The sequence below is a fragment of the Pteronotus mesoamericanus genome, unplaced genomic scaffold (genome assembly GCF_021234165.1).
Source record: "Pteronotus mesoamericanus isolate MK-2021 breed Mesoamerican mustached bat unplaced genomic scaffold, CSHL_Meso_final contig_24, whole genome shotgun sequence".
NCBI lineage: Eukaryota > Metazoa > Chordata > Mammalia > Chiroptera > Mormoopidae > Pteronotus > Pteronotus mesoamericanus.
The window spans coordinates 27831019-27855361 of NW_026555100.1; the positions used below are offsets into that span (position 1 = coordinate 27831019).

A 24343-nucleotide genomic window follows, 5' to 3' on the forward strand; every position below is an offset into this window, starting at 1 on the left:
TCTTTCTTCACCACACCTCAAATTGCGGATTCCTGTTGGCATTGAATTGGTGCCAACAACCACTGGTTGTCACTCTCACTTCAAATTTCTGCACATCTATACCAGGAGAAGGTATAAAAATGTTCATAGTACTATTGTACTATGGACAATGTATATAGTACCATTGTATTGTTATGACAACAGTAAATTGGAAACAAACCAAGTGGCCGGCAGAATTGTAAATTTGTGGTATATTCACACAAGGCAACTCCATCAAGCAATGCAAATGAATGCATGAGTATTATATCGTCTTAAGTGATAAAAGATCACAAAGACTGATATGTTTACAAAGGTCAAAACCAAGTAAAAAACTAAGTATGTTGTTGAGGAATACATACATGGAAAAGGATGGTAAGTACAAATAATATTGGAATATATTTGGCAAGTGGATGAAATGGGGACAGAAAAGATAGATGCAATAGTATTGGTTGTATCCTAGTTCTTAGGTGCGTTCATGGATATTCATTTTATTAATATGCCACATAATTTAAATTTATACTAAATATATTTATACATAGATGTATTCATAATGTACATTCTTTTTAATTCTCCCCATAGTGTACATTTTCTACCTTTTAGCACAGTAGTGAGTCAACATTTCCCAACAAAAACTGAATTTCCTGAAAAACAGGTTAAGAAGTTAAGGCAACAGGGGAGAAGTGCTTGTCAGCTTTGTCAAAGGTCAACGTGTATCATTTCATGTAAGCATACCTTTCTTTCAGTTTCTTGAGGTCAGGGCATGGTGTAGGGAAGGATCATAAACAGCTATATCACTACCTTTAACATGAGAATTTTGTTTTTCTTGCTTTGAGGTCCCCCCCACAAAAAATTTGCAATTCGTTAAAATTAGTCCCATGTATCCACACCTCATCTAAGTCAGTAGGATACTGATTTATGTATGGGCTTTTTAGTTAGTCCTCACCTAATAACTATGGAAAGAATAATTAACCAGGGCCGTAACTTTCAGTTATTAATTTAGAATTGTAACAAACTTTCATTGCTTTCATAATTCCCTTTAAATGCTCTTGTGGCAGCTCACCCAAACTTCCCATCAAGTGGAAAGCAGTGCATTTATTTCCGAGGACTGGCTTACAAGAAACAACAAAATAGCAGTTGTGGGGGAAGGGAAGAAACAGTAGAGAAAACAAAAAAGAAATCCCCCAGGAGAAAGAGATTGTGGAAGCTGAAACAAAATGGAAAATTTCCACGCTAAGAATTCCAAAATAATATGCAAGATCGCGGGGGGAGGGGGAAGGGCTCGAGGGATTTTATCGGTGTAATAGCAGTAAGCAAATTCAGGAGAGGAAATGCAGGCTTTAAAAAACGGGCAATAAGCAAAGTTATTCGATTTCGGCAAAACCCACCGCAAAGATGGCGATGGTACGAAACCCCTTCTCCCGCAGCCCTAGGCTCTCGCATTTCACATTTCCCACAAACCCCTCCGCGCAGACCCGCTCTCCGAAACCTGCCCGGCCGGTGCCCAACCACTGCGCATGTGCAGCATGTCGTCACTTGGGCTCCCAGGACTCCGCGGAGCTGGCAGGAGGGGCCTTCCCAGCTTCCGCCGCCGCGTCGCTTCGGGTCTCGAACGTCGGGTTCGCGCTGCCTCCGCCGCCGTGGGGCAGTCCGGGGTCCCGAGGCCCAAGGAGGGGCGCGCGGCGGCGTGGCCATGGGTCTACGCCGAGCCCGGTGACAGCAGGGAGCCAAGTGGCCCGGGCCCTGAGTGCGTCTTCTTCGGGGGGCCTCGCCCTCCTGCTCGCGGGGCCGGGACTCCTACTGCCTTTGCTGGCGCTGCTGCTGGCAGCGGCAGCGGCCAGGATTATGTCGGGCCGCCGCTGCGCCGGTGGCGGCGCGGCCTGCGCGGGCGCGGCGGCCGAGGCCGTGGAGCCGGCCGCCCGCGAGCTGTTCGAAGCCTGCCGCAACGGGGACGTGGAGCGAGTCAAGAGGCTGGTGACGCCTGAGAAGGTGAACAGCCGCGACACAGCGGGCAGGAAATCCACCCCGCTCCACTTCGCCGCAGGTAACCCGGACGTCGCCGGGTCGATTCGCGCCAGACCCCACCTGCGCACCCGGGCTCTCAGGCTCAAAACCAAACACAATACTCTTCTGCTCCGGCCTTCCCCGGAGCCTCCGTCGTCACTACCTCCCTCTCCCCCCGGGCTCCGGTCCTGCTCTTCTCGTTCTCGTCAAGTGGGGAATTGCGGAGACTGGGGTAGGAGCTGGGAAGAGCGTGCCGCGCTCACTGGAAGTTTTTTCTTTTTTTTGGCTTTGTTTTGTATAGACAATACCTGTATCAACTTCCGGTCTTGCTACCCTAAAAGGCCTCCGCATTCAAAGAGTATGGGGCACAGTAGACCTTGTAACCTGAAAGGCCAGTTATCTCCAAAATCTGTCGTTCTTGCAAGTTCCGCTATTGCTCTTATCCTTTGGGCTAAGGTGCTGAAGGCCCTTTGTCAAATGCAGAGATGTAATTTACAAAGAGTAGCTCAGTTGCCCATTGACATATTGGTGTTAATGTGTTTATGTAGTCAGTCATTAGAAAGTTTGTGGTGAGACTAGAACTGGAAATTGTCACGTTCGGGAGAACTGAGTTCTGATTTAGGCTAGGTCGAGGATGGTGGTCCCTACCTCACGCACACACAAGTTGGGGTGAAAAATAGTAGGATAAGAGGAAACATGGTCCGGGTGCCTTAGCTTGGATTTAGTTAAATTGGGACTAACCTCGCCTCTTTCTGAGACTTAAAGCGTTTGAATGACTGTTAATATTTACTAGGTTTACTTCATGATATAAGCATGTTAAATCATATTGAATTTAAAAGAACGAGAAATGAGACAGCTTATTTCTACAAAGCATTTATACTTTTCACTTTGAGGATAGATTGTGACTCTGTCCTCATGACTGAAAGTGGGAATAGTTTTCACTTCTCATTTTCACTTCTGATAATCCTAGTGTCTTATTTCATGTATTATATGATTGTTTAAAATATTTCTTCTATTTATTGATTTTAGAGAGAGAGAGAGAAACATGGATTTGTTGTTCCACTTATTTATGCACTCACTGGTTGTTTCTCGTATGTGCCCTGACCAAGGATCGAACTGCAACCTTGGCATGTTGCCTGATGCTATAACCAACTAAGCTATGCAGCCAGGGCTAAAGTCATTTTTTGAAAAAGCAGATAGAAATACTTTAAAGTAGTCTGTTCTTTTGGAGTAGGAATGATGAGTAGAGAAGGAGCATAAGAAAGATTTCCTTGTTCACAGACATTGCTTTTACACTTTTTACCAGCTTTAACCTGTACCTGTTTTAAAGTGTAAATATTATTAGGATATATGCTTTCCTGATCAGTTACAACTTTGTTGGGTTCCCACTGGGGAGCCTTTTCAAAGAGAGAAGTTTGAAGGAGTATGTGTGAGAGAACTAGAAACAGCCTGTAGACAGAAGAAAGGGAAGAATACTGAAGTCAGATCTCACCTGTTTAGCCATTGTGCCTAAAATGTTGGTGTTGAGGGCCACCTTTTCTCACTAATTAGGATTGCCCTGTTTGACCATGTAGTCAACATTTAAACAACTGATTTGGCAAAATGTCATAACCAACTGATATGTAATCCAAAGGGTAGTGTTACTTAGATTCTGTTCACTTGATCTGTGGGATAAAAATAACCAAGAAAGATCTTAGTTGCTACCTTTCAAGAATTTGGTGTATTAATGAGTTCATATCTGAAAATAGTAGTATTTAGAGGTTTAAGATTATGGGATTATGGGATTATCTTCTCGTTGATTTTGTACCTCCCCCTCTCAGTTCTGTCCCAACATTTCAAAGTACATAGGTTTCATTGTAGTTTGTTCAGACTGAAACGAAAAACTTATTTTAGGAATAAAACCACCCCTCACAATTTACACGTTACCAGGTACAGGTTATAAGATTAAGAATTTAAGGTATAAAAGGGGAGTAATAAAAATAAAGACTGTTAATCATCTACATTAAACAAGAGCTTTAAAGCCCTGCGTTTAAAACTAGGCATGTAACTTCATAAGTTATATAAATGTCTAGTCACCATGTTGTACACCAAAAACTAATATAATGTATGTCACCTGTAATTAAAAAATAAAATTTTTCAAATTTAAAAAATTTAAAAATTTTTATCACAAAAAAAACTATGTAGATGTTGCAAATGCCAAATCACAGAAATTTTTTAATTAGCTTTGTAAATTCAAAATAAATTATTAGATTAATGAAAGAGTACTTGCTTTCTTAATTTCTAAATAAATGCATCCAGCTGCATTTTCTCTAACTATATGGAGAATATGTTTTTTATCTTTTGTGGGTAGTGAGTTATCAGTCATGTTAATGTGCATCTAAACATGCCATTGGAAACTCAGTTAGGTGGTGAGACTATGTAGCTGCCTGACCAAGCAGTTTCTTGGGTTTGTACATTACAGAGTAAACTATGGAGGAAAACTTTTTTCTTTTTTTAGCCAATTAAAATGTGGAGGTTTTACTGGAGGGGGTTGCAGGGAGCATGCTTTTATCTTTTTGATATCCAAGAAACAGGAATGAGAAATCTATGCAGACCAAGGAAAGTGAATCATGATAGAAGAACAGTTTAGAAAAAATTGTGTGTCTTTTCATCTAAAATATTTAGTTACAAGAATAATCAATTGCCATCCCCAAAGGAGATATGCTAATGAAAAAGACAACATAAACTGGAACTTTTCTTTTATGTGTTCTCTTTCAGGTGTTTTTTATTATTTAACTAAATTACATTTCTTCTAAAGAAGCATGCTTTAAGAAGTCATTTTTATGAGAAAAATTGTTTCCTCTTCAGTCTAGCTTCCTTTTCCCCCCTTGTAGCCTCCCCCCCCACCACACACACACATAAACGCTCAGAGGATATGAATGAATTTTCTGTGACATGTCACAAAACTTGTAGAGGCAAGTTGGTGGTAGGGAGGCTGCAGCTTTAAGTTTGCTAAAAGCAATAACATCTGAAATTTTTGACAGTGTAATCCCCTATAAAACAGTGGATTTCAGTAAAGGGGATTGCTTCTCTGAACTCGTTTCTGAAAAATAAAGGACAGAAACTTTGGGAGAAAGTCACCTTATTGTCCACCATAGCCAAAAAAAAGAAATATGTAGCATTCTCTAGAATCTTAGAACTGGGGTGAGGGGTGGCAGGTGAAATAAAATTCCATGGCTTGAAAATTTTAAATATTTTTGAAGGAGGTGTGCTGAGATGTATCATTCAGTAGAGAAATGTATAAAATCATTTATCAGGTTTAAGGAATTTAGATATAGAGATGGTGGAAAGAGATGCTTGATATATGTATTTTGAAGAATGACAAGTTGAAGAGAGCTTGCATTGTAGAGTTCTAGCTAAACAAAGTAACACTTGTTTTGTATTTGTAGTATGTTGTGTTACTGTTCTGTATTTGTAGTTTGCTACTCAGCCATGTACATTGGACTGGTCAAGCTGAACACCGATTACTGTATTCAATAGTGTGAATTGCATATAAGAAGGATTCTTTTTTATTCAGATAAGGGAAGTGGAATTAGAGTCTCCAGAATTTATTATACAAGCAACAGATGAAAACTAGAGTTATTCTAGAGATGAAAGAAGACTTAAGGTCAGACAATCATATGTGGAAGACATTCCAGTAGAAAAGTGAGTGGATATGACTTACACATGGCTTCAGCAGTCAAAACAAGGACGAGTAGATGGAAGGTTGCAGAGTCAGACTGCCTGCACAAGTTCAGCTGTGGAATTAGCTGGAAAAGTCCAAACAGTAGCTGGATTGGCCATCTTGCAGAGATGCTGTAGAAAGGATTTTTGCATAGACTAGGGAGTTGGACCAACAGGTCGGAATCTGACTGGTATAAGAGAGATGAGCCCTGACTGGTGTGACTTGGTTGGGTCTCATCCCACAAAGCGAAAGGTTGCCTGTTTGATTTCCTGTCAGGACACATGCCTGGGTTGAGGGTTCAGTCCGTGGTTGGGGTGTGTATAAGAGACAACAGATTGATGTTTTGATGTTTCTCTCACACTGACGCTTCTCTCCCTGTCTTTCTCTCTCCCTTCCCCTCTCTCCAAAAATAAATATTTTACCAAAAAAAAAAGTGAAATGATTTCTCCCATTTGAAAGTTTAAGGTTTTAACAATCAGCTACCAAAGACACAGTATCTTTTCATTCATATCCTTTCCCAAAATGGTACTTATATGTCATTCATATCCTTTCCCAAAATGGTACTTTTAAAGATATCCAATAACATTTCAATAGTATTTCCTGCTTTTGTGTGTAGGCCAACATCATAATGATGGGCGATGCACAAAATGTACCCACATTCTTAACCTAGGACTGAATTAGAGATTATTGTTTCTAAGATTATTTTTTGCTGTGTGTGTGGTGGGAAGGGGGTGGGTGGTAGGGAGTATTAAATCCTCCTTCAGTAGGAAACCCAAATACCCAATAAGCACTTAGTATGTAAGAATTCCGCATCTTTCCTGACACAGCTGATCTGCCAGTGTACTTCCTCTTAGATTGGGAGTTTCATCACCACAGAGGTTGCGACACCCTCTTCCCAGTTTCTCTGAGCCTGACCAGACAAATGGTGTATCTGTCCCAAGTTGAGTGAGGCAAAACGTTCTCCCTTATGTTCCTCTATAAAGAAATACATGTGGGAAATACCTTTCTTAGATCTTTGCTAACTGAAGTCACTAGTAAGTTTAAAATGACATCCCTCAGAAAAATCTGACAAGAGTCCTGGCTGTATAAATCAGAGCTTAACACTGCTTGATTATACATCCCATCTCCCAGACTACAGGAGCCTTCTCTGTTTTGTGGCATTTATTGACATTTTCTGTTTCTGAATGTTTTCTTCTGACAGAGCTGTACATGATACCAGGCTTCCTTTAGGTGCTCAAGGCGTCACTGTCATTTCATATTGGGCCTGTTATATCATCAATGGCCGATCCCATCTTTAAACTATAAAAAGGGGGAGTTAGCAGCTCTCAGTGAAATTTCCTGAGCATTTAAATCAGTTCCTGTGTAGTGGCTTCAAGGGCTTTATAGCTTTTGGGAAGCCATTCAGATGAAAGGACTTTTCCGGTGCAGCAGCAAAATATGATACTGTTAACAATACTTGTGGTTAGCAAGACAGTTCCTAGAACTGCTGAAACTGATGGTACCTAGGTAGTAATAAAACCTGACAAGAAAGAAATTGAATAGACTCTTTTTTTCTTAGTCCTCACAAATCATCAGCTCCATAGTCTCTGTGAGGGTCGTTTGGTTACTGTTTCAGCAAAGTATTAGACATACACTAAGCAAATGTTTATGAAGCAGTATATGCTAGATCTTAGCTTTGGCCATTGAACAGAAATGAACAGGATACTAATACCTGCCATTAAGTGACACAATTTATTGATCACCAAATTTACTTTCCAAATATGCCTGCTTTGTTTCACTGTTAATGCTTCATAGTAGATTCAAACTCACTGTATGATTTCATGAGGATTTTCACACACAGAGCAGTGTTTGAAGATAAGTGCTGTTCCATAATTATAAAACAAACCACAGTATATCCTGAGCCACCGTGACTACCAAGTTTAGGCTTCTGATTCCTTTGTAAAGAGATCCCTAGGATATGGAGATTGGCATTGACTCTAAGGATATGTCTGTTCTTGTTCTACCTGGCCAGTGAGAACATGATCAGAATATACCCTGCAAAGCTATTTTTCCTTCCAGAAATGAGTGTTTAACAGATGCTTTGAACTGTTCTTGCGACCATAAGAATGGGGATTTCATCACGGATTAGCCTTCAGAGTTTAGGAAGCATCTTGAATCTAAAGGTCTCCCCAACTCCTAACCGTGGTAGATTTTTGAATGTTAAGTAGCTACACACTGACCCCCTCTAAATTTCCTTTTATGCCAAGAAGTGGCTTCAGTCACTCAAAATTTCAGACTCTTAATCTACTCTCTTATGATAGCAACATGACCTCCCCTCACATGTTGTGGTCCTTACAATGTGTCTTTGAAAACATGCTGATCTCTGCTATCAGTCTCCAGACAGGTTTCAGACATCTTAATGACTGAGGAATCATGTTGATACAAAGTTCTAGAAGTTAGCTGTGTCTTGGGCTATTGGTAACTATATAATCGCTTTACCCCTTCTACCACCCTTAAGCTTCAAGTTCAGCATTTAGTCATAAGTGTCAGTATTGAGTATATGTCTATCTCATCAGTGAATTCTTGAATTGTTGCATCTCTCTTATAATTTCCCATCCAGAAGCATTTTAGCATGGCTTTTACTTATTGATTCTAATTTGAAATATTTTCTTTGGAGGACTCATATGGATAATTTGTTTTCTTTTAGGTTTTGGGCGGAAAGATGTTGTTGAATATTTGCTTCAGAATGGTGCAAATGTCCAAGCACGTGATGATGGCGGCCTTATCCCTCTCCATAACGCATGCTCTTTCGGGCATGCTGAAGTAGTCAGCCTCCTTTTGCGGCATGGTGCAGACCCAAACGCTCGTGATAATTGGAATTACACTCCTCTCCATGAAGCTGCCATTAAAGGAAAGATTGATGTTTGCATCGGTAAGACTTTACTTTCCAGAATTCTTCTGAAATAGTTTTTAACTATTCTGAATCTGAATTGACTTCATTTGTTAATATCAATTTCTGCCAGTATGAATTTAAATACTTAAGAATAGTTTGAGATTTAAGCTCACCACTATTTACGAAGTGTCATTTTGTGTATAGTACTGGGTTTAAGTTCCTTAGAAAATAGAGACAAGACTCCTGTTTTCTAGAAATCAGGATTCTCTTGGGGGGTGGCACACACAAAGAACCAGATGAAGCCATGGCAGAAGTGAATAGAAGTGTTAGAGGGTAATGAGCACGGTGAGTAAGCTGGAGTCTGCTTACTCCTTCTGGGAGTCCTTTGAAGAAATAGTGCGAGGAAGATTGAAAAAGTAAGGACATTTGTAGAAAGAACTTTGAATTTCAGGTTAAGGAGGTTGATACTGTTATGTAGGTTGTATGGAATCATTGAAGACTTTTAAGGAGGAGAACAACAGTGTGATAAGAGTAGTATATGTTAGAAAGAGTGAACTGGTAGGGGGCTGGTAGAATGGATAGCATCAGGGAGATTAGCTCGGAAACTAGAGTGGTCCAGATGAGAAATGCTGAGGGCCTGAACTAGGGTTATTGTAGGAAAATAGAAATGGCAGGATCAATAAAGAAGCATTTGAAGGAAAAAAATCATCTGTCATAGGATTTGCTTAACAGATTGATCATTGACAGAAAATCATATGTGAGAAGGCTGCTTAGTTGAAAGTTTTTATTAACCTCATATTGACTTTTCTGAACCTAACATAGTCAGGAATTTTGGACTCTGCTACCCTAGTTTTATTTCCTGGTGCAAAACGGGGACAGTTGAAATTTTTCAGGCAGATGGAAAGCCAGTTCTGTGCACTAGGAAAAGTCCAGAGGCTCTGTGCTAGACTTACATTGTTCTCCCCTGCCCTTCACACACCAAATCACTATTCATACCAAAGTCGCCGGTTTAGTTCAAATTAGGTAATTTATAAAAATACAAAATAGATTACCTAGTAACCTCTGCCCAATTCTCCTTTCCTTTGGGTTATCTTATGTTGCTACTGCCTTCTGCTCATAATTCTTTCCTAGTTCCTGAGTCTCAGATATACAAATACTTAATTTTAATAATGTAAGATTTTCTAAATATAGTTATAGATCTGCACTATCCAGTGTGGTAGCCAAGGACTTCTAATGTGGCTAGTCGAAACTGAGGTGTATTCTAAGGGAAAAATACTCCAGATTATAAAGACTTAAAAAGGAATGCAAAATTTCTCAGTTTTTTATTGATTACAACATAAATGTAAATATTGAAATAACAATATTTTGGATATGTTGGGTTAAGTAAAATGTGTTAAGATTAATTTAACCTGTTTCTTTTTATTTTTTTAATGTGGCTACTAGAAAATTTTAAATTACATGTGTGGCTTACATTAATGCTTCGCATTTTACTTCTATGACAGATAGGAATAGAGTACGATAGAATGAACATTAACTCTATCAAAGAACGGAAGCTAGGCTTCCCTTTCTGCATGTATTTGCCCTTTCTTTCCCCAGCTCCCTATTTATAGAGTATGCTATAATATCTTTATGTAACAGATAACAATAGAGTATAGCACAGGTCTTTTCTTTTTAGGTGCTTTGGGTTATAATGTAGCAGTTTTGATTTGGGGTTAACAGCAGAGAGTAATTTTTTTTTCTTTTTTAAGAATTTGGTTGCATGATTTTTTTATTTTCAGTACCACAGATCCCTATTCCTGAGCTATCCATAGGTTTAGAAATTTCATTTTTGTTATGATAGAACAATCTTTCTAACACAGGCAGTACTCATTTGGAATGAGAAAACAAACTTTCAGAAAACAAACAAAAATAAAAGACTTGCCTTTTATTTTTTTATGCAATCTTATCTGTCTTTTAGTCACTTGCCTAGCAAAGGAAAATCAGACTTTGCGCTTAGGGAACATTATTTAATGTGTATAATACATTAAATAATAAAATGGTTTATGTATTCTTATCTTTAAATTATAACATTTACCATACTGTCAGGATATGAAAGATCTTTAAATAACCCTGAGACTGCTGGAAGAGAATTTTTTAGAAAATTATTTACTAAAATCAAATTGTCATTATTACCATTTCTAAAAAGTACTGTTGTGCCCTGGCTGGCATAGCTCAGTTGTTTGAGCACCGGCCTGTGAACCAAAAGGTCGCTGGTTTGATTCCCAGTCAGGGTACGTGCCTGGCTTGTGGGCCAGGTCCCTCGTTGGGGGTGTGCAAGAGGCAACCCACTGATGTTTCTCTTCCTCTCTTTCTCTATCCCTTCCCTCCTCTCTGGAAATGAATAAATAGAATCTTTTAAAAAACAATAAAATAAAAAGTAGTATTGCTGTTTTGCAGTGCTCTTACAGCATGGAGCTGAGCCAACCATCCGAAATACAGATGGAAGGACAGCATTGGATTTAGCAGACCCATCTGCCAAAGCAGTGCTGACTGGTAAGTTTGTGTATTCTCTTTGGGTATTACAGGAAGAATATAAAGAATAAGCTTGCTAGGTAAACAGTCAGCTTCCTGTGGTTAATGACCTCAACTAGATTTTAAAATAGTGTCAGTTCAGTTATTTATTTATTTATTTTTTAAGCATCTGGACAGTTGGCATTTGATTCTTGTCTAATAAAAGTGAAGTGTTTTTGTTTTTGTTTTCTTTTTAAAATTGGTGTCCCTCCTTCACTATTCTATGCTGTTCTCTGCTTTTATCTTTTTTAAAAGTCTTTGAATTCAAATGAAGCCTTGCTCTGGTAGCCAATATGCAATTAATATTGTGGGCCGCAGTTTGGATTTCACTGCAGCAAATCAGTAAACACTATCCATTTTGTTAAATTATGTTTATTTAAATTGTATTAATTTTAAAGGGTTTTTATATTTTGTATATAAATTGTATATATTTTAAAGGGTTTTCATTATAAATATAAAAGCTATAGGCATAAAGAGGTTATATTTAATCCTGTTTTTACTTGTACACAGTTGTCCCTCAGTGTCCACAGGGGATTGGTTCCAGGACACCACCCCCACACACAGATAGGAAAATCTGTGGATACTCAAGTTCTTTAAGATGGTATAAATCAGCGCATAGGGTCAGCTCTCCAAATTCATAAATTCCCAACCATGAATTGAAAATACTGTTTTCACTCTGAGGTTGGTTGCACCTCTGGATGTGAAACCTGCAGAAATAGAAGGCAGTTACTTAAAATAGCATTATAATAAAAACAGTTTTAGTGTTGAAAAATCTCTTGGATTCATAAGAATGTTAATGATTATGTTCAGTTGGTGATCCTATTGATTATCTTTTGTCATTTCTAAATGGTGGTATAGAAGATTTTGAGTTGGGGTTTTTGTTTGTTTTTGCTTTTGAATGAAGTTGTGGGTACCTTTTGTGTGTTAAGCAAATAGCGAATAGCATATTGGTTTTAGATAATAAAAGAAAAGGAAAGGTGCTCCTATAACCATCCACCTAAGACAAACTTTATTAAAATTTTGGCATATTTCTTTCTTTTTTTGTGCAAATTGTTTTTGTATGATTGCAGTCACACTTAATTATATAGCATTAACTTTTTTTTTCACTTTTCTACAGAAGTGTTCCATGTTCTTCATAAAAATATTTTTAAACTACACAATATTCTATTGATTAACCATTTTCCATTTATTAGAAATTTATTTCCCAATTTATAGATTTTAAATATATAACTCGTTGAGCACATTCATGCATGAAACTGTCATTACTTTTATAATTGAAGTTTTAACATTTCTGGGTTCTTTTTTTCCCCTCATTCACAGGTGAATATAAGAAAGATGAACTCTTGGAAAGTGCCAGGTGTGTTATAAATATATACCATTAAAACTTCACCATTTAAATTTTTTTTTGCAATAAGTAAACTGTAAAAGAGAATGAATTTTTTAAATGTTCACATAAATGTCCTCAAATACGACCTGATAGAGAATAGAAATTGCTAATAAATTTTTTTGTGTTAGGAGTGGCAACGAGGAAAAAATGATGGCCCTACTCACACCATTAAATGTCAACTGCCATGCAAGTGATGGGAGAAAGGTACTTCCTGTTGCAAATAAGTTTGTTAATCTCCTGGTAACATGAAAATGCATTTATCTTATTATAAATTAAAACATTTGATAAGAATACTGATATATTCTTTTACACAGTACTTTGGATGAAATCTTAAACTTAGTAAAACTTACTGATAATAAATATTTGTTTGCTTCCTATTTGCAGTAATGAACTTACAAACTTATTCTGTGCCTTTAGTAATGTGTTGGATTTTCTTAAATCAAATTAATGACTATTTATTTAGACAATAAAGTTATAAAGCTTTTTCTCTGGATTTTTGATTTGGATTTTTAGCTTTTCAGACTATTTTAAAGCTGGTATTTGAATTTCATTAATTTTTCTGATTAATATTTCAGTCAACCCCATTGCATTTGGCAGCAGGATACAATAGAGTAAAGATTGTACAGTTGTTATTGCAGCATGGAGCTGATGTCCATGCTAAAGATAAAGGGTAAGTATTTGAACAAAAATTAGGATTTTTTTAAATGTTACTACACTTATATTTCAATAACCTTATACAAATCAGATATTTTACTGAACAGCATAAACATTTATTCAGCTTTTATAATATGCCGATTGCTCTGAGGATATAGGGAATTATAACACGTTAAGGCAATCACTTTTAAGGCTTATACTACACTTTAGGGGGCATGAAAAGATACCTAACAATACAAGTTGTGTACTAAGTGTGGGGTGATACAAAGGGACCTGCTATAGAAGTTCCCAGGAAAGGACTCTCAGTGATAGCTACAGTGACTGGGAAATCCATTAGGAGGAGATGATACTTGACCTGAGCTCAGTTCAAGAAAGCAGAGAGTTTAGGAACCATCACACTGTGCAAGAAAATTGGTGTAGAAAGAGGTTCCTGAAGAAGATACTACTGCATATTTAGGAAACAAAGGGTGGACCAGCTTGAGTGAAGCAGATGATTCACACAGGAGGGAAATGAAGGTTAGGATTGGAGAAATAGGTAAGAACCAGATTCTAGAGGACTCGTTATCTTAGCCTGAGGAATTCAGGCTTCATTTTTCCAGCCACCTTAGCCATTGAAGGATCGTAAGCAAGGGGAATGATTATTCTAAAAGAGGAATTAGGGGAGATACATTCTGGTGGCAGTGGGTAGGGTAGATTGGAGAGGGGGAATAGAAGCAACAAAGGAGCAGTTAGGAGAGTGCGTACAGCAGGGGTTCTGGCATAACGAAGATCTGCAGTAGTGGTAGTAGATGGGATGGAAATGAAAAGAAGACAATGCAAGAGATAGTTTAAGAATGGACAAGATTTGTTGAATGTCTGCATGTGATGAGAGAGAAAGGAACAAAAAATAATTACATTTCAAATTTTGAAGCTGAATGAGTGAGCCCCAGTAATACACATACTAAATCCAAGAGGGAAAATTATTTTAGGGGAGAAAAATTCAGTTCATTTTTAGAACTCTTGGTTTTATGAGATGATGGGAACTCAGGTGGAAGTAGCTAGCAGAGAGTTGGAAATGAAATTAGTGGTCAGGTAAGTAAGATGACAGATAGCCAAAAAATGGGAAGGAAAGTCATGAGCCTTTAAAGAAGGAATACATGGAACTAAAGAAGACTAAGGCCATCACGATCATGTCTGTGGTAATTAATTGTGAGTCATTCCCATGAAGGAGCAGCTTATAGATATGTGACGATTTTAAGGTTCCACTGTATCTTATATAGAAAATTCTTCTTGCGTTGCAATTATAAAGAAATTAGGATTTGAATTTATTAAGGAATATGCCTTACAGAATTTATCTCAAAGAAGAGTCAGTGTTTGAGCTCTGTGTTTGGGAAAACATGTTTAGAAGTAAGCCAGGAGGGAGGGAAGTCTTTGCTCACCCAGGGGATAGTCCTGTGTGTAGGCATTCAGGGCACTGCAGGTGGTTTGGTACACTGTTAACTGCAGGGTGAGGCTAGAGGATGCCAGGCTAAGCGGTTAGGGCCATCTTTTGAAAGCAAGGAAGAGCCAGTGAAGGATGTTAAAACAAGGAGTAACCACATTAGATAACCTTTTGACAAAGTCTGGCTAGAGCTTGAAGGTCAAATTTAAGTGCGGGTTATATCAGTAACACAGGGAACAGTAGTAAAGGCCTGAACCAAGGCAGTGGCAATGTAGTGGGGGGGACAAAAGATATATTTCAAAGAGACTTGGGAGTTAGGATTGCTAGGACTTAGGGTTCAACTGGATGTTACTAAATTTTATATGCTTTTATTCAAAGGTCACATAAACCATTTGCTATTTAAATCTAACTAAATTTTAATTAATTAAAATTAAGTAGTCTAGGCAATCTGTGATAACAGGTTTTCCCCCCTCTCATGTTGTAGTGATCTGGTGCCTTTACACAATGCCTGTTCTTATGGTCATTATGAAGTAACTGAACTTCTAGTCAAGGTTAGTTTTCTTATACTTTTCTTATGATCATATAAGTTACTTTAAATACATAGTGTACCTATCTTCTATGTGTTTTTAGTGCTTGGTGGATATAGGCCTATTTCTAATTATTATAAAACATAAATGATTGATAGGTCAGCATTTGCTTGAGATTTTTGAGATACCATAAGATTGTAAATATAAAGTGGCACTACCATCTTACGAATAGCAAATTAAGTGGTTCTATAATTTGTGGCTAAAGGGAAGATTCAGTACTCTTGAAAAAATATCAGAGAACAATTTCTAGGGAAACATATATTGTTAAAACCACCAGCTACATTTGCAACATTTGTACTTTGAGTTGGAACAGGATCACTTGGTAAGCTTTAATTCTTCCAGTATGTTGGGTGGCTATTGTTTAACAAACAGATTCCCAGAACTGGCAAGAAATTCCTTATTTTACTCCTTGTTGGATGAGAATAGAAGATAATATTCTCCTTTGAGTGCATCCAAGGATGTTACCCACACCCAAATTTTTTCTGTCCCCCAGTCTCTATATATGTATTTGATCATACACTTCTCCCACTCTGCACTCATTCTGCCCCTTGAAAACTTCTCCTTATTCTGTCAGCAGCTGTCATAAGAAGGGAAAGAAGGCATTTGTGTTCTATGCCTCTATCTTTCCTTTGGGGCACATGCTACCACAGAATACATTTTCCCACAGAAACAACTTTACTATATTTTAAATTTAGTAATTTAAATTTTAAATTTATAATATGGCTGCAGTATTACACATTTATAGTAGTAATGCTTTTGCTTGTTCTAAAACTGAACCTTGAGTTAAGCAGAATATTTGAAATGTTGTTAGGAATTAGAGTGAAACATCAGCCAGATTGCAATGGGACCTATACAGACAACTGAATGGTGTTTTCCTGAGCCCTTGTGTTTTCTAAATAAGTGGGAGGCTGGCCGGAGAGTATACATCTAGAGAAGGTTAGAAGAGGTGAGGATGCAAACAGTTATCAGAGTAATCAAGTCCAGGAGAGTCAGGAGAAAACAAGTAAGATAGAGACAGGGAATACAGGCAGAAGTCCTGAGCAACAGTGAGTTAGTAGGCAACCCTTGCCAAAGAGTCTGGCCAGCACATGCTGGCCTTTAACAGCAAACAAGCAGTGACTGCTTTTTATGACAAGGATATGTACAGATTGTGATTTGACTGCTTGAAAAACTAACATGATTTTATGTCAGTAATAAAAGTGTAGTATCAAGAGCAAATGTAATAGTGGATGCGTTTTACTTGCACAGTCAAACCACGTTGAAAATCTATCATTATTGTAGGCTCTTAGTATTTTTTAAATGAATTTTTAAAACTGAAGTATATTTAGTTGAGGGCCACTTGGGTGATAGGAAGTCTAGAACCCATCCAATAAGAAAGATGAGTGAAGAAAGAGCTGAAGGCATTTAGATTGGAAAAGAAAAACATAGGAGATGCCTTCAAATATCACAAAGCCTGTTGATCTTTTTTGCTCCAAAGAAGACCCATAGATTAAAGTACATATTTAACTCAGTAAAAGAGAATGTTTTAGCAGGAGCTATCTAGTAAGTATAAAAGTTATTTTAGTTGAGAATTATTTTCCAGTTATTCAAAGTACTAAGGGTAAGGAGCTTGTTCACTTTCTGTAGGTATGCTGTGGAAGGAATTTTGTGTTTGAAGAGAGATTAAACTAGAGTGACTTCCATGGTCCATCCAACTCTCCTACTTGGAAATGGCTAAATTAAAAAGACTGACAATACCAAGTATTAGTGAGGCAGTGGAGCACTGGAACGCAAACATTGCTAGTGGCAATACAAAAACAATACAGCCACTTTAGAAAAGTATTTGGTAATCTCTGATAAAACTAAATGCATCTACTGTATAACGCAGCAGTTCCATTCCTAGAGGTATATGCAAAAGAAATGACAGCATATGTCCATAGAGAAACTTACGCATGAATGTTCATAACAGCTTATTTATAATAGCCAAAATCAAAAACTAGAAATAGTCCAAGTGCCCATTGACAGGATGACAGGTTAGAGAATTATGATATATCTTATACAATGGAATGCTACTACTCAGCAGTAAAAAGAAGCTACTGATACAACAACATGAGGGAATCTCAGAAACATTGTGAAAAAAGCTAGACACACAATACATACTGTTACTCCATTTTTATGAAATTTAAGAAAGATTAATATATGGTGCTAACAGTCAGCATGAGGGTAGGAATTGTCTATAAAAGGAGCATGGGGAACATTCTAGAGTGACGAGAGTGTCCTGTCTCTTGAATTGGGTAATGGTATCATGAATATGGGTATTTCTCAAAGCAAATCAAACTGCAGCAGTCCCCCTGCTCGCCACCCATCCACACTTTCAGTTGCCTTCAGTCAACTTTAGGTCAAAAATATTTTCAGTGAAAATTCTAGTAATTAATAAATTGTCAGTTTTAAATTGTGTGCCATTCTGAGTGGAATGAAATTTTGCACCATCCCCTTTGGGGTATGAATCCAGCCTATCCCCACTGAATACTACCTGCCCATTAGTCATTTAGTAGCTGTCTCTGTTGTCAGATCACCTGTCCTGGTATTGCACTGCTTCTATTCAAGCAACCCTGATTTTACTTAATAATGGCACCAAAAAGCAAGAGCAGTGATACTGGCAGTTCAGGTATGCCAAAGAGAGCCATAAAGTGCTTTCTGTAAATGAAAAGGTGAGCACAGTACAATAGGGTATTTTAAGATAAGTTACATTCACATAACTTTTAGTACAGTATATTGTTATATAATGGTTCTATTTCATTATTGTTGTTAATCTGTTACTGTACCTAATTTATAAATTAAAGTTTATCATAGGTATGTATGTATACAAAAAAACAGTATATATAGGGTTTGGTGCTATCCATGGTTTTAGGCATCTGCTGGAAGTATTAGAACATACCCCCCCCCCAATGGATCAGGGGGAACTACTGTATATATCTAAGAACTGTGCATTTTACCATCTGTAAATTATACCTCAAAAGAAACAAATAGTTTTTGGAAAAGATGCGTGTTAATTCTAAAGTTTCATTCTTAACTTTTTTTTTTTTTTTTTTAACAATAAAAGAGTTACATAGCCCTTTGTGGGTAGGCCTAGGAGTCAGCTACTGTTCCTTGCATGGGAGGGGAAATGTATTATTTTTCTGAAATAATTGGTTTAAAAAGTGAACTTTGGGAACATAACCTGTTTAAGCTTGCATGATGTTAAATTACAGACTACTAATACTTCCACATTCTCTTAAAAATTGAACGCTAAATATGTGTTCCCTTCCCCCAACCCCCAGCATGGTGCCTGTGTAAATGCAATGGACTTGTGGCAATTCACTCCTCTTCATGAGGCAGCTTCTAAGAACAGGGTTGAAGTGTGCTCTCTTCTCCTAAGTTATGGTGCAGATCCAACACTGCTGAATTGTCATAATAAAAGCGCTATAGACTTGGCTCCCACACCACAATTAAAAGAAAGATTAGCATGTGAGTATAAAATGAATATTTTGCAAACAATATTATATCAATTAAACTAAAAATTATTTTTCTTGTTTGTTTCTAGAAATGTTTTAATCATAGAATATTTTCCTTAACCATGGGTATATGTTGTTTTTTAAACTAGCATATTAAACCTTTGGAAGTTTCTACTCATTCTGCTTTTAAGATGCTACGAAAAGATATTCATTTGTATTCATTTTTTTAAAGTCAAATTAAATTCTTTTTATATGTATTAGTCTTATAGATGGTATGCTTTTGAAAAGAATTTGAATTTGTTCGTATCTTTGATGTGACTTTCTAGTGAAATTGCCATGAGGTTGAAGCGTTATTTGTAAGTTGCTATCTTGTAAACATGGTCCCCAGGTTCTACCATCTAATGTTCTTTGGTGTCTGGGCAATTCTGTGGTTTTCTATGTATATAGCTAAAGTAGATGTAGTGAGAAATAGCCACCTAGTTCATGTACAGTTTGCTATACATAAATAGGAAACTTACGTTATTTTTGAGTATTAAAAGATAATGGATGGTTTCACAAACCTGAGGAATAGAGGAGAGAAACCTTAAGAAAATATGTAGATGCCCCTTGGAAATATCCAACTTGTCTAGTCCCTAGTTTTTTGATGTGTGAACAGACACCTGCCACTGCCATAATGTTAGTGTAGGGACTATGGTCTCTCTTTTTACTGAGAAAACTTCTATGTTTTAGAAAGTTTTCAGAACTCTTTGGTCTGGGAATATATTGCAGTACTGTAGATGCCCTCCAGACCAAAATAGATCTTGAGTTGGCCATGGGCTAAATCTGTGATACAGTTGGGGATGAATTGGGTCATAACCGAGGGGAACTAGAATACCACTGTTTCCCTTTTCAGGAGTTCTATTTTGAGAGTGTCTTTAGACTCTCAAGTTGGCTATTTCGGTTGATAATTTTGAAAATAATTTCAAGAAAAATACTGTGTCTTTGACTAAGTGAGTCCTATCAATTTAATAGTTCTCATGCAGATTTAAATACTTTTTCTTCATTTAGATGAATTTAAAGGCCACTCTTTGCTGCAGGCTGCACGAGAAGCTGATGTTACACGAATCAAAAAACATCTCTCTCTGGAAATGGTGAATTTTAAGCATCCTCAAACACATGAAACAGCATTGGTAATGTTTCAGATTTAAGTTTTTACAGTACCCAAAAACATGTAAAAACTAATCATAACATTCTGCCTCTTCTAATGATACAGGGTAACTATCATAATGTCCTACTTTTAGTAATAATATTGTTTTAACTGAGTTTTTTAAAAATTAATACCTGCACATATATTAAAAAAAATCAGACAATACAGAAAAATAGACAGCCTCAGCCTTCCAAAAGGCAATGCTGTTGTTCATTTGAGCATCCTTCCAGAAAAATGTTTTATGTATACACCAGATATATACTGTGTATAATTTTTTATTATCATGGATGGCACATATAATTTGCTTTTTTATTATAAAAATTTTAACTGTTTTATGATTGAAAATTTGGAACCCACCCTAACTGATGAGGCTCAGTTGGTTGGGCATCCTCCAACAAAGTGAAAGGGTGCCGATTCAGCTCTCAGTCAGATAATGTGCACGGGACAACGGATTGATGTTTCTCTCTCACATTGATGTTTTACGTCCTCCCTCCTCTCTAAAAATAAGTAAATAAAATCTTTAAAAAGAAAATTTGGAACTGACTGAGAATAATGAGAAAGAAAATAATTCTACCACCAAGATAAAAATCACTTGGTTTTCATTCTAATATTGTGATTTCTTTCAAAATTAGATCTAAAGTCTATATATTTTCTCTCTCCACTGTGTGAATAAAGTGGGTGAGTAGAGGCTGCTTTCCTGATAAAAGTGATAACCACTCTATGGAACTGTAACAAAGTAAAAGAGCCAGGCAGTGTATGGAAGAGCATTCAGAACAGATGGGAGCTAGTAAGGTTAAGTGATGGAAGACAGGAGAAGGAGTGGGTTAGTCAGAGGCTACTTATGAAGCAGAAATTTAAAAGGAATCGAATCCTGCTGTATGAATTGCAGACAGTGGTTTGGGTGACAGAAGATGGCCCTAAATAAATTAATGCATTTAGGGGAAAATTTAACTCATATAGCCTTACTTACCTAATATCTTCTATAGTTTATTTTCTTCCTTACAACGTGATGTAAACTATGTGAAGGTTATGTAGAAACCCATCTATAAAACATTGTAGACCTTTTTTGCTACTTGTAAAAAATAACTGAGTAAAACAATAGCAAAGCTGCAGACGAATAAGAAATGCTAGTGCAAACTTAAAACCATAGCAGTGTGAAGATGATACAGAGAAACTGGAAAAGACCTGACATGGAAAATTTTGTGGGCTGAAAAATCTTGCTTTTACCTAAATATTCTGCTTTTAAACACCTTATTCTGTTATTAACCTTAAAACATATTAGGAGTTAAGTACTGGATAGTTGTGGTCCAGGGCCAGTGTCTTCCAGGTTTCCAGAAATGACGGGTGCTGTCCCAGTGGAGCAGAGGAGTAGGGGAGCGATTTGAAATAGATGTGATCAAAATTCTTGGAAATAAACTATTTCCAGTCTGTGTACTATCCTAATAGATGTCCTGGGGTGATTACTCATAACATACCAAAGAAGCTATGTTCACCAATTAGAAAGCGTTTTATAGAGAGCAAAGGAATGATTTTTGTGACAGCCAGAGCGTCAAAGGATGAATCTGAAACAAAGTCATAAAGATTGGATAAGCATTGTAATTAACAACAGGCCAAAATCAGAGAAAAAAATTCATATGTACTGTGTATTTAGATGCATAAAACAACTTAGTTTAACAATTATCTAGGACTTTTATTCCATGAATTTGCAGGTTTCAATTTATTTATATACACACACACATTGATTTAATCATTCATTCTTTTAGACATTTATTGAACACTTGTTGTATATGAGCATCATCCTGGATGTTGAGGATGAAAACTTTTGGGACATGACCACAGGATACTTACTAGGTTTACACTAGCGCATCCCTATCTCCTATCTCCCTTCCTCCTTGATATATCATACACGTAGATGCTGCTACATCCAGCTTAAATTTTTTATCCCATCAGTAGTAGTTTTTCAGAAATGTAGGAAAACTATAAAGCTTGATTGGAGTATTTAGTAATAGGTATTATGTAGTAAATAAGATTTTCAGGCCCTGTCACAATTTAGTAATTGTTGTACATTCTACCCAATAGAAAGTCTTAGAGCAACAAAGTTTTTTAAAAGTTAGTCAAAAATAAAACAAAGAAAATAACTTCTTGAATGGAACACAGATATTCTTAAATAAAAATCAGTCATATGTAGTCCTTGATTAATGCTGCAATTTAAATTATCTAGCATTGTGCTGCCGCATCTCCATACCCCAAAAGAAAGCAAATATGTGAACTGTTGCTAAGAAAAGGAGCAAACATCAATGAAAAGACTAAAGAGTAAGTATAATTTTAATAATTAAAAATTATTGACATTTTATTTTTTTGAAAAACATACTTATTGTCTGGGTGACTTTTTCTCTTTAAGATTCTTGACTCCTCTACATGTGGCATCTGAGAAAGCTCACAACGATGTTGTCGAAGTTGTGGTGAAACATGAAGCAAAGGTATTACCTCTTTGGTAATCTTTGGTAATCCAATGAGTTATTTTCTGTTTAGCACATGAAATGCCTGGCTTTTAAACTATTTACTCTCTTATAAGTATTACTTCTTTCCTCTAAATCTATACTTAAAAGAAGTCCTGCAGATACCTTATCAGATTTTTTGCTAGAAATCCTATGGGTTTACTTAAAATTACATTTTTCTTATATATCTTTCTTTCTCTATTCCTTTTAATCACCCACCCACTGGTCAAGTTAACCTTAAGGTCTTTTTGTAACACTATACTCTTCAGGAAAATATCCCTAGCTGCAGAATACTGATTCTGACCTATCATATTTTCCAGTATTCTTATCTCATATGTTTTCTTCCTTGGTTACCATAATAACTACTGTTATTTATCCCAGCCACAGTCTTTCCTCTGTTGTTCCTATGACTAAGGCAAAGAACTTGGAACAGAAAATAAACTATTCAAATAGCTTCACTAAAAACATAGCTCCCCATGCTGGGAAATAAATGCTACTCATATTGGGAGGTTAATGTTTTTTAGTTGGCATCTGTGCACAAAGCATTTTATTTGTTGAATAATTAAGTTTTCATCCAAGCTACAAATCATTTCTTACCCAGGAACTTAAAAAATAATCTGTAAAAAAATACACATAGCATTCCAGATTGGGATGACAGTCACATAATTCAGCAGTTTTTACAAGTTTTCAGTTTTTTTTTAAAGATACATTTCTTTCTTTAAATCCTCATCTGAGGACATGTTTGTTGATTTTGGAGAGTGGGGAAAGGAAGAAGAGAGAGAGGGAGAGAAACATTGATGCAAGAGAGAAATGTCAATCGATTGTTCGTTCACACCCAGACTAGGGACTGAACCCACAATCCAGGCATGTTCTCTGACTGGGAATAGAACCCACCACCCTTTGGTTTACACGATGATGCTCCAACCAACTGAGCCCCACCAGCCAGGACAGTTTTTAGCAGCAGGTCCTTCCTTTTAAACAAAATCTTTAGTAGAAATTCATTATATAAAAGAGAGATGGAGCTACTCTGAAAAAAGGAAGAAAAATGAAATAGAGATTCCTTTCCCATTAGGTTACCTTGAGGCTCTTCTCTAAATGTGCTTTGCAGAATGGTTTTCTGATCTGTCCTTCCTTGGATTTTCCTCTCAAGTAACCACTTAGAATTCTACAATTTCTTTTTTGGTTGCCTCTCAGTGTCTTAATTTCTCTTTGATTTGGGGGAATTCTCGATAATGTATAATTTTCATCTTTCCTATTGTAAATTATTGAATAAAGTTATTCCTGCTTGACTGCTTGTCATATCTCATTTGTCTCTCTGGTCTGTAACTTCGCTATTTGCTTTTTTATGCATGTGATACATTACTAGAAGAATATCTGGATGCATATTAAATTTGAGTTGTGAAACTCAATGAAACAGTCTTGACTAGGGTAGCCAGATATCCAGGTATGTCCAGAACTGAGGGAATTCCAAAATCACAGGACTTTCAGTGCTAAAACTGGGGAAGTCCCAGACAAACCAGAGCAAGTTGATTACCATAGTCTTAAAACAGAGTGGTACCCAAATAAAGTTTTCAAGTGAATGTATTTCATAGTTTAGTGAGTTTTGGTATATAAATAAATAAATTACCCTGAGCATTTTAAATTGCTTTTTCAGGTTTCATAAACCTGGAGATTAGCCGTTTCTACATAGTCTAGTTTTGGATTCATTGAGAAAGTCTTACTATATTCCTGTTTAAATTTTCCCCAGTTCCGTGGATATAAATTGGACAGTGTCTCAAAACACTAGTGGCCACAGGATTGATTACTAAGGAACTTAATTTCTCAGTTATGTTTTGAAGACTTATTTCCCTGGTTGGGAGGTGTGGAATGGGCATGAGATTGGGGGAGTGTTAACACATGATTTTTTTTTTTAATTACGAACATTTTTAAAAATACAACCAAGTTGAAAGAACTTTATAAAGAATATATGCCCATCACATAGGTTCTGTTAACAT

General features: G+C 36.9%; 1 protein-coding gene across 2 annotated transcripts in view; it reads left to right on the forward strand.

Moving 5' to 3' along the window:
• Nucleotides 1-1548: 1548 nt before the first annotated feature.
• TNKS2 (tankyrase 2) overlaps nucleotides 1549-24343 on the forward strand; it is a 52452-nt gene continuing 29657 nt past the window's right edge. The window contains exons 1-11 of one of the 2 annotated variants that reach the window (XM_054572848.1): nucleotides 1549-2059; nucleotides 8409-8633; nucleotides 11031-11126; nucleotides 12465-12501; nucleotides 12660-12735; nucleotides 13107-13201; nucleotides 15090-15156; nucleotides 18492-18678; nucleotides 19713-19834; nucleotides 22073-22164; nucleotides 22253-22331. In XM_054572848.1, coding sequence (XP_054428823.1) covers nucleotides 1861-2059; nucleotides 8409-8633; nucleotides 11031-11126; nucleotides 12465-12501; nucleotides 12660-12735; nucleotides 13107-13201; nucleotides 15090-15156; nucleotides 18492-18678; nucleotides 19713-19834; nucleotides 22073-22164; nucleotides 22253-22331 — 1275 coding nt within the window. In that variant the 5' untranslated portion in view covers nucleotides 1549-1860. The remainder of the gene's footprint in view (nucleotides 2060-8408; nucleotides 8634-11030; nucleotides 11127-12464; nucleotides 12502-12659; nucleotides 12736-13106; nucleotides 13202-15089; nucleotides 15157-18491; nucleotides 18679-19712; nucleotides 19835-22072; nucleotides 22165-22252; nucleotides 22332-24343) is intronic. The other variant, XM_054572847.1, reaches the window with a different exon arrangement.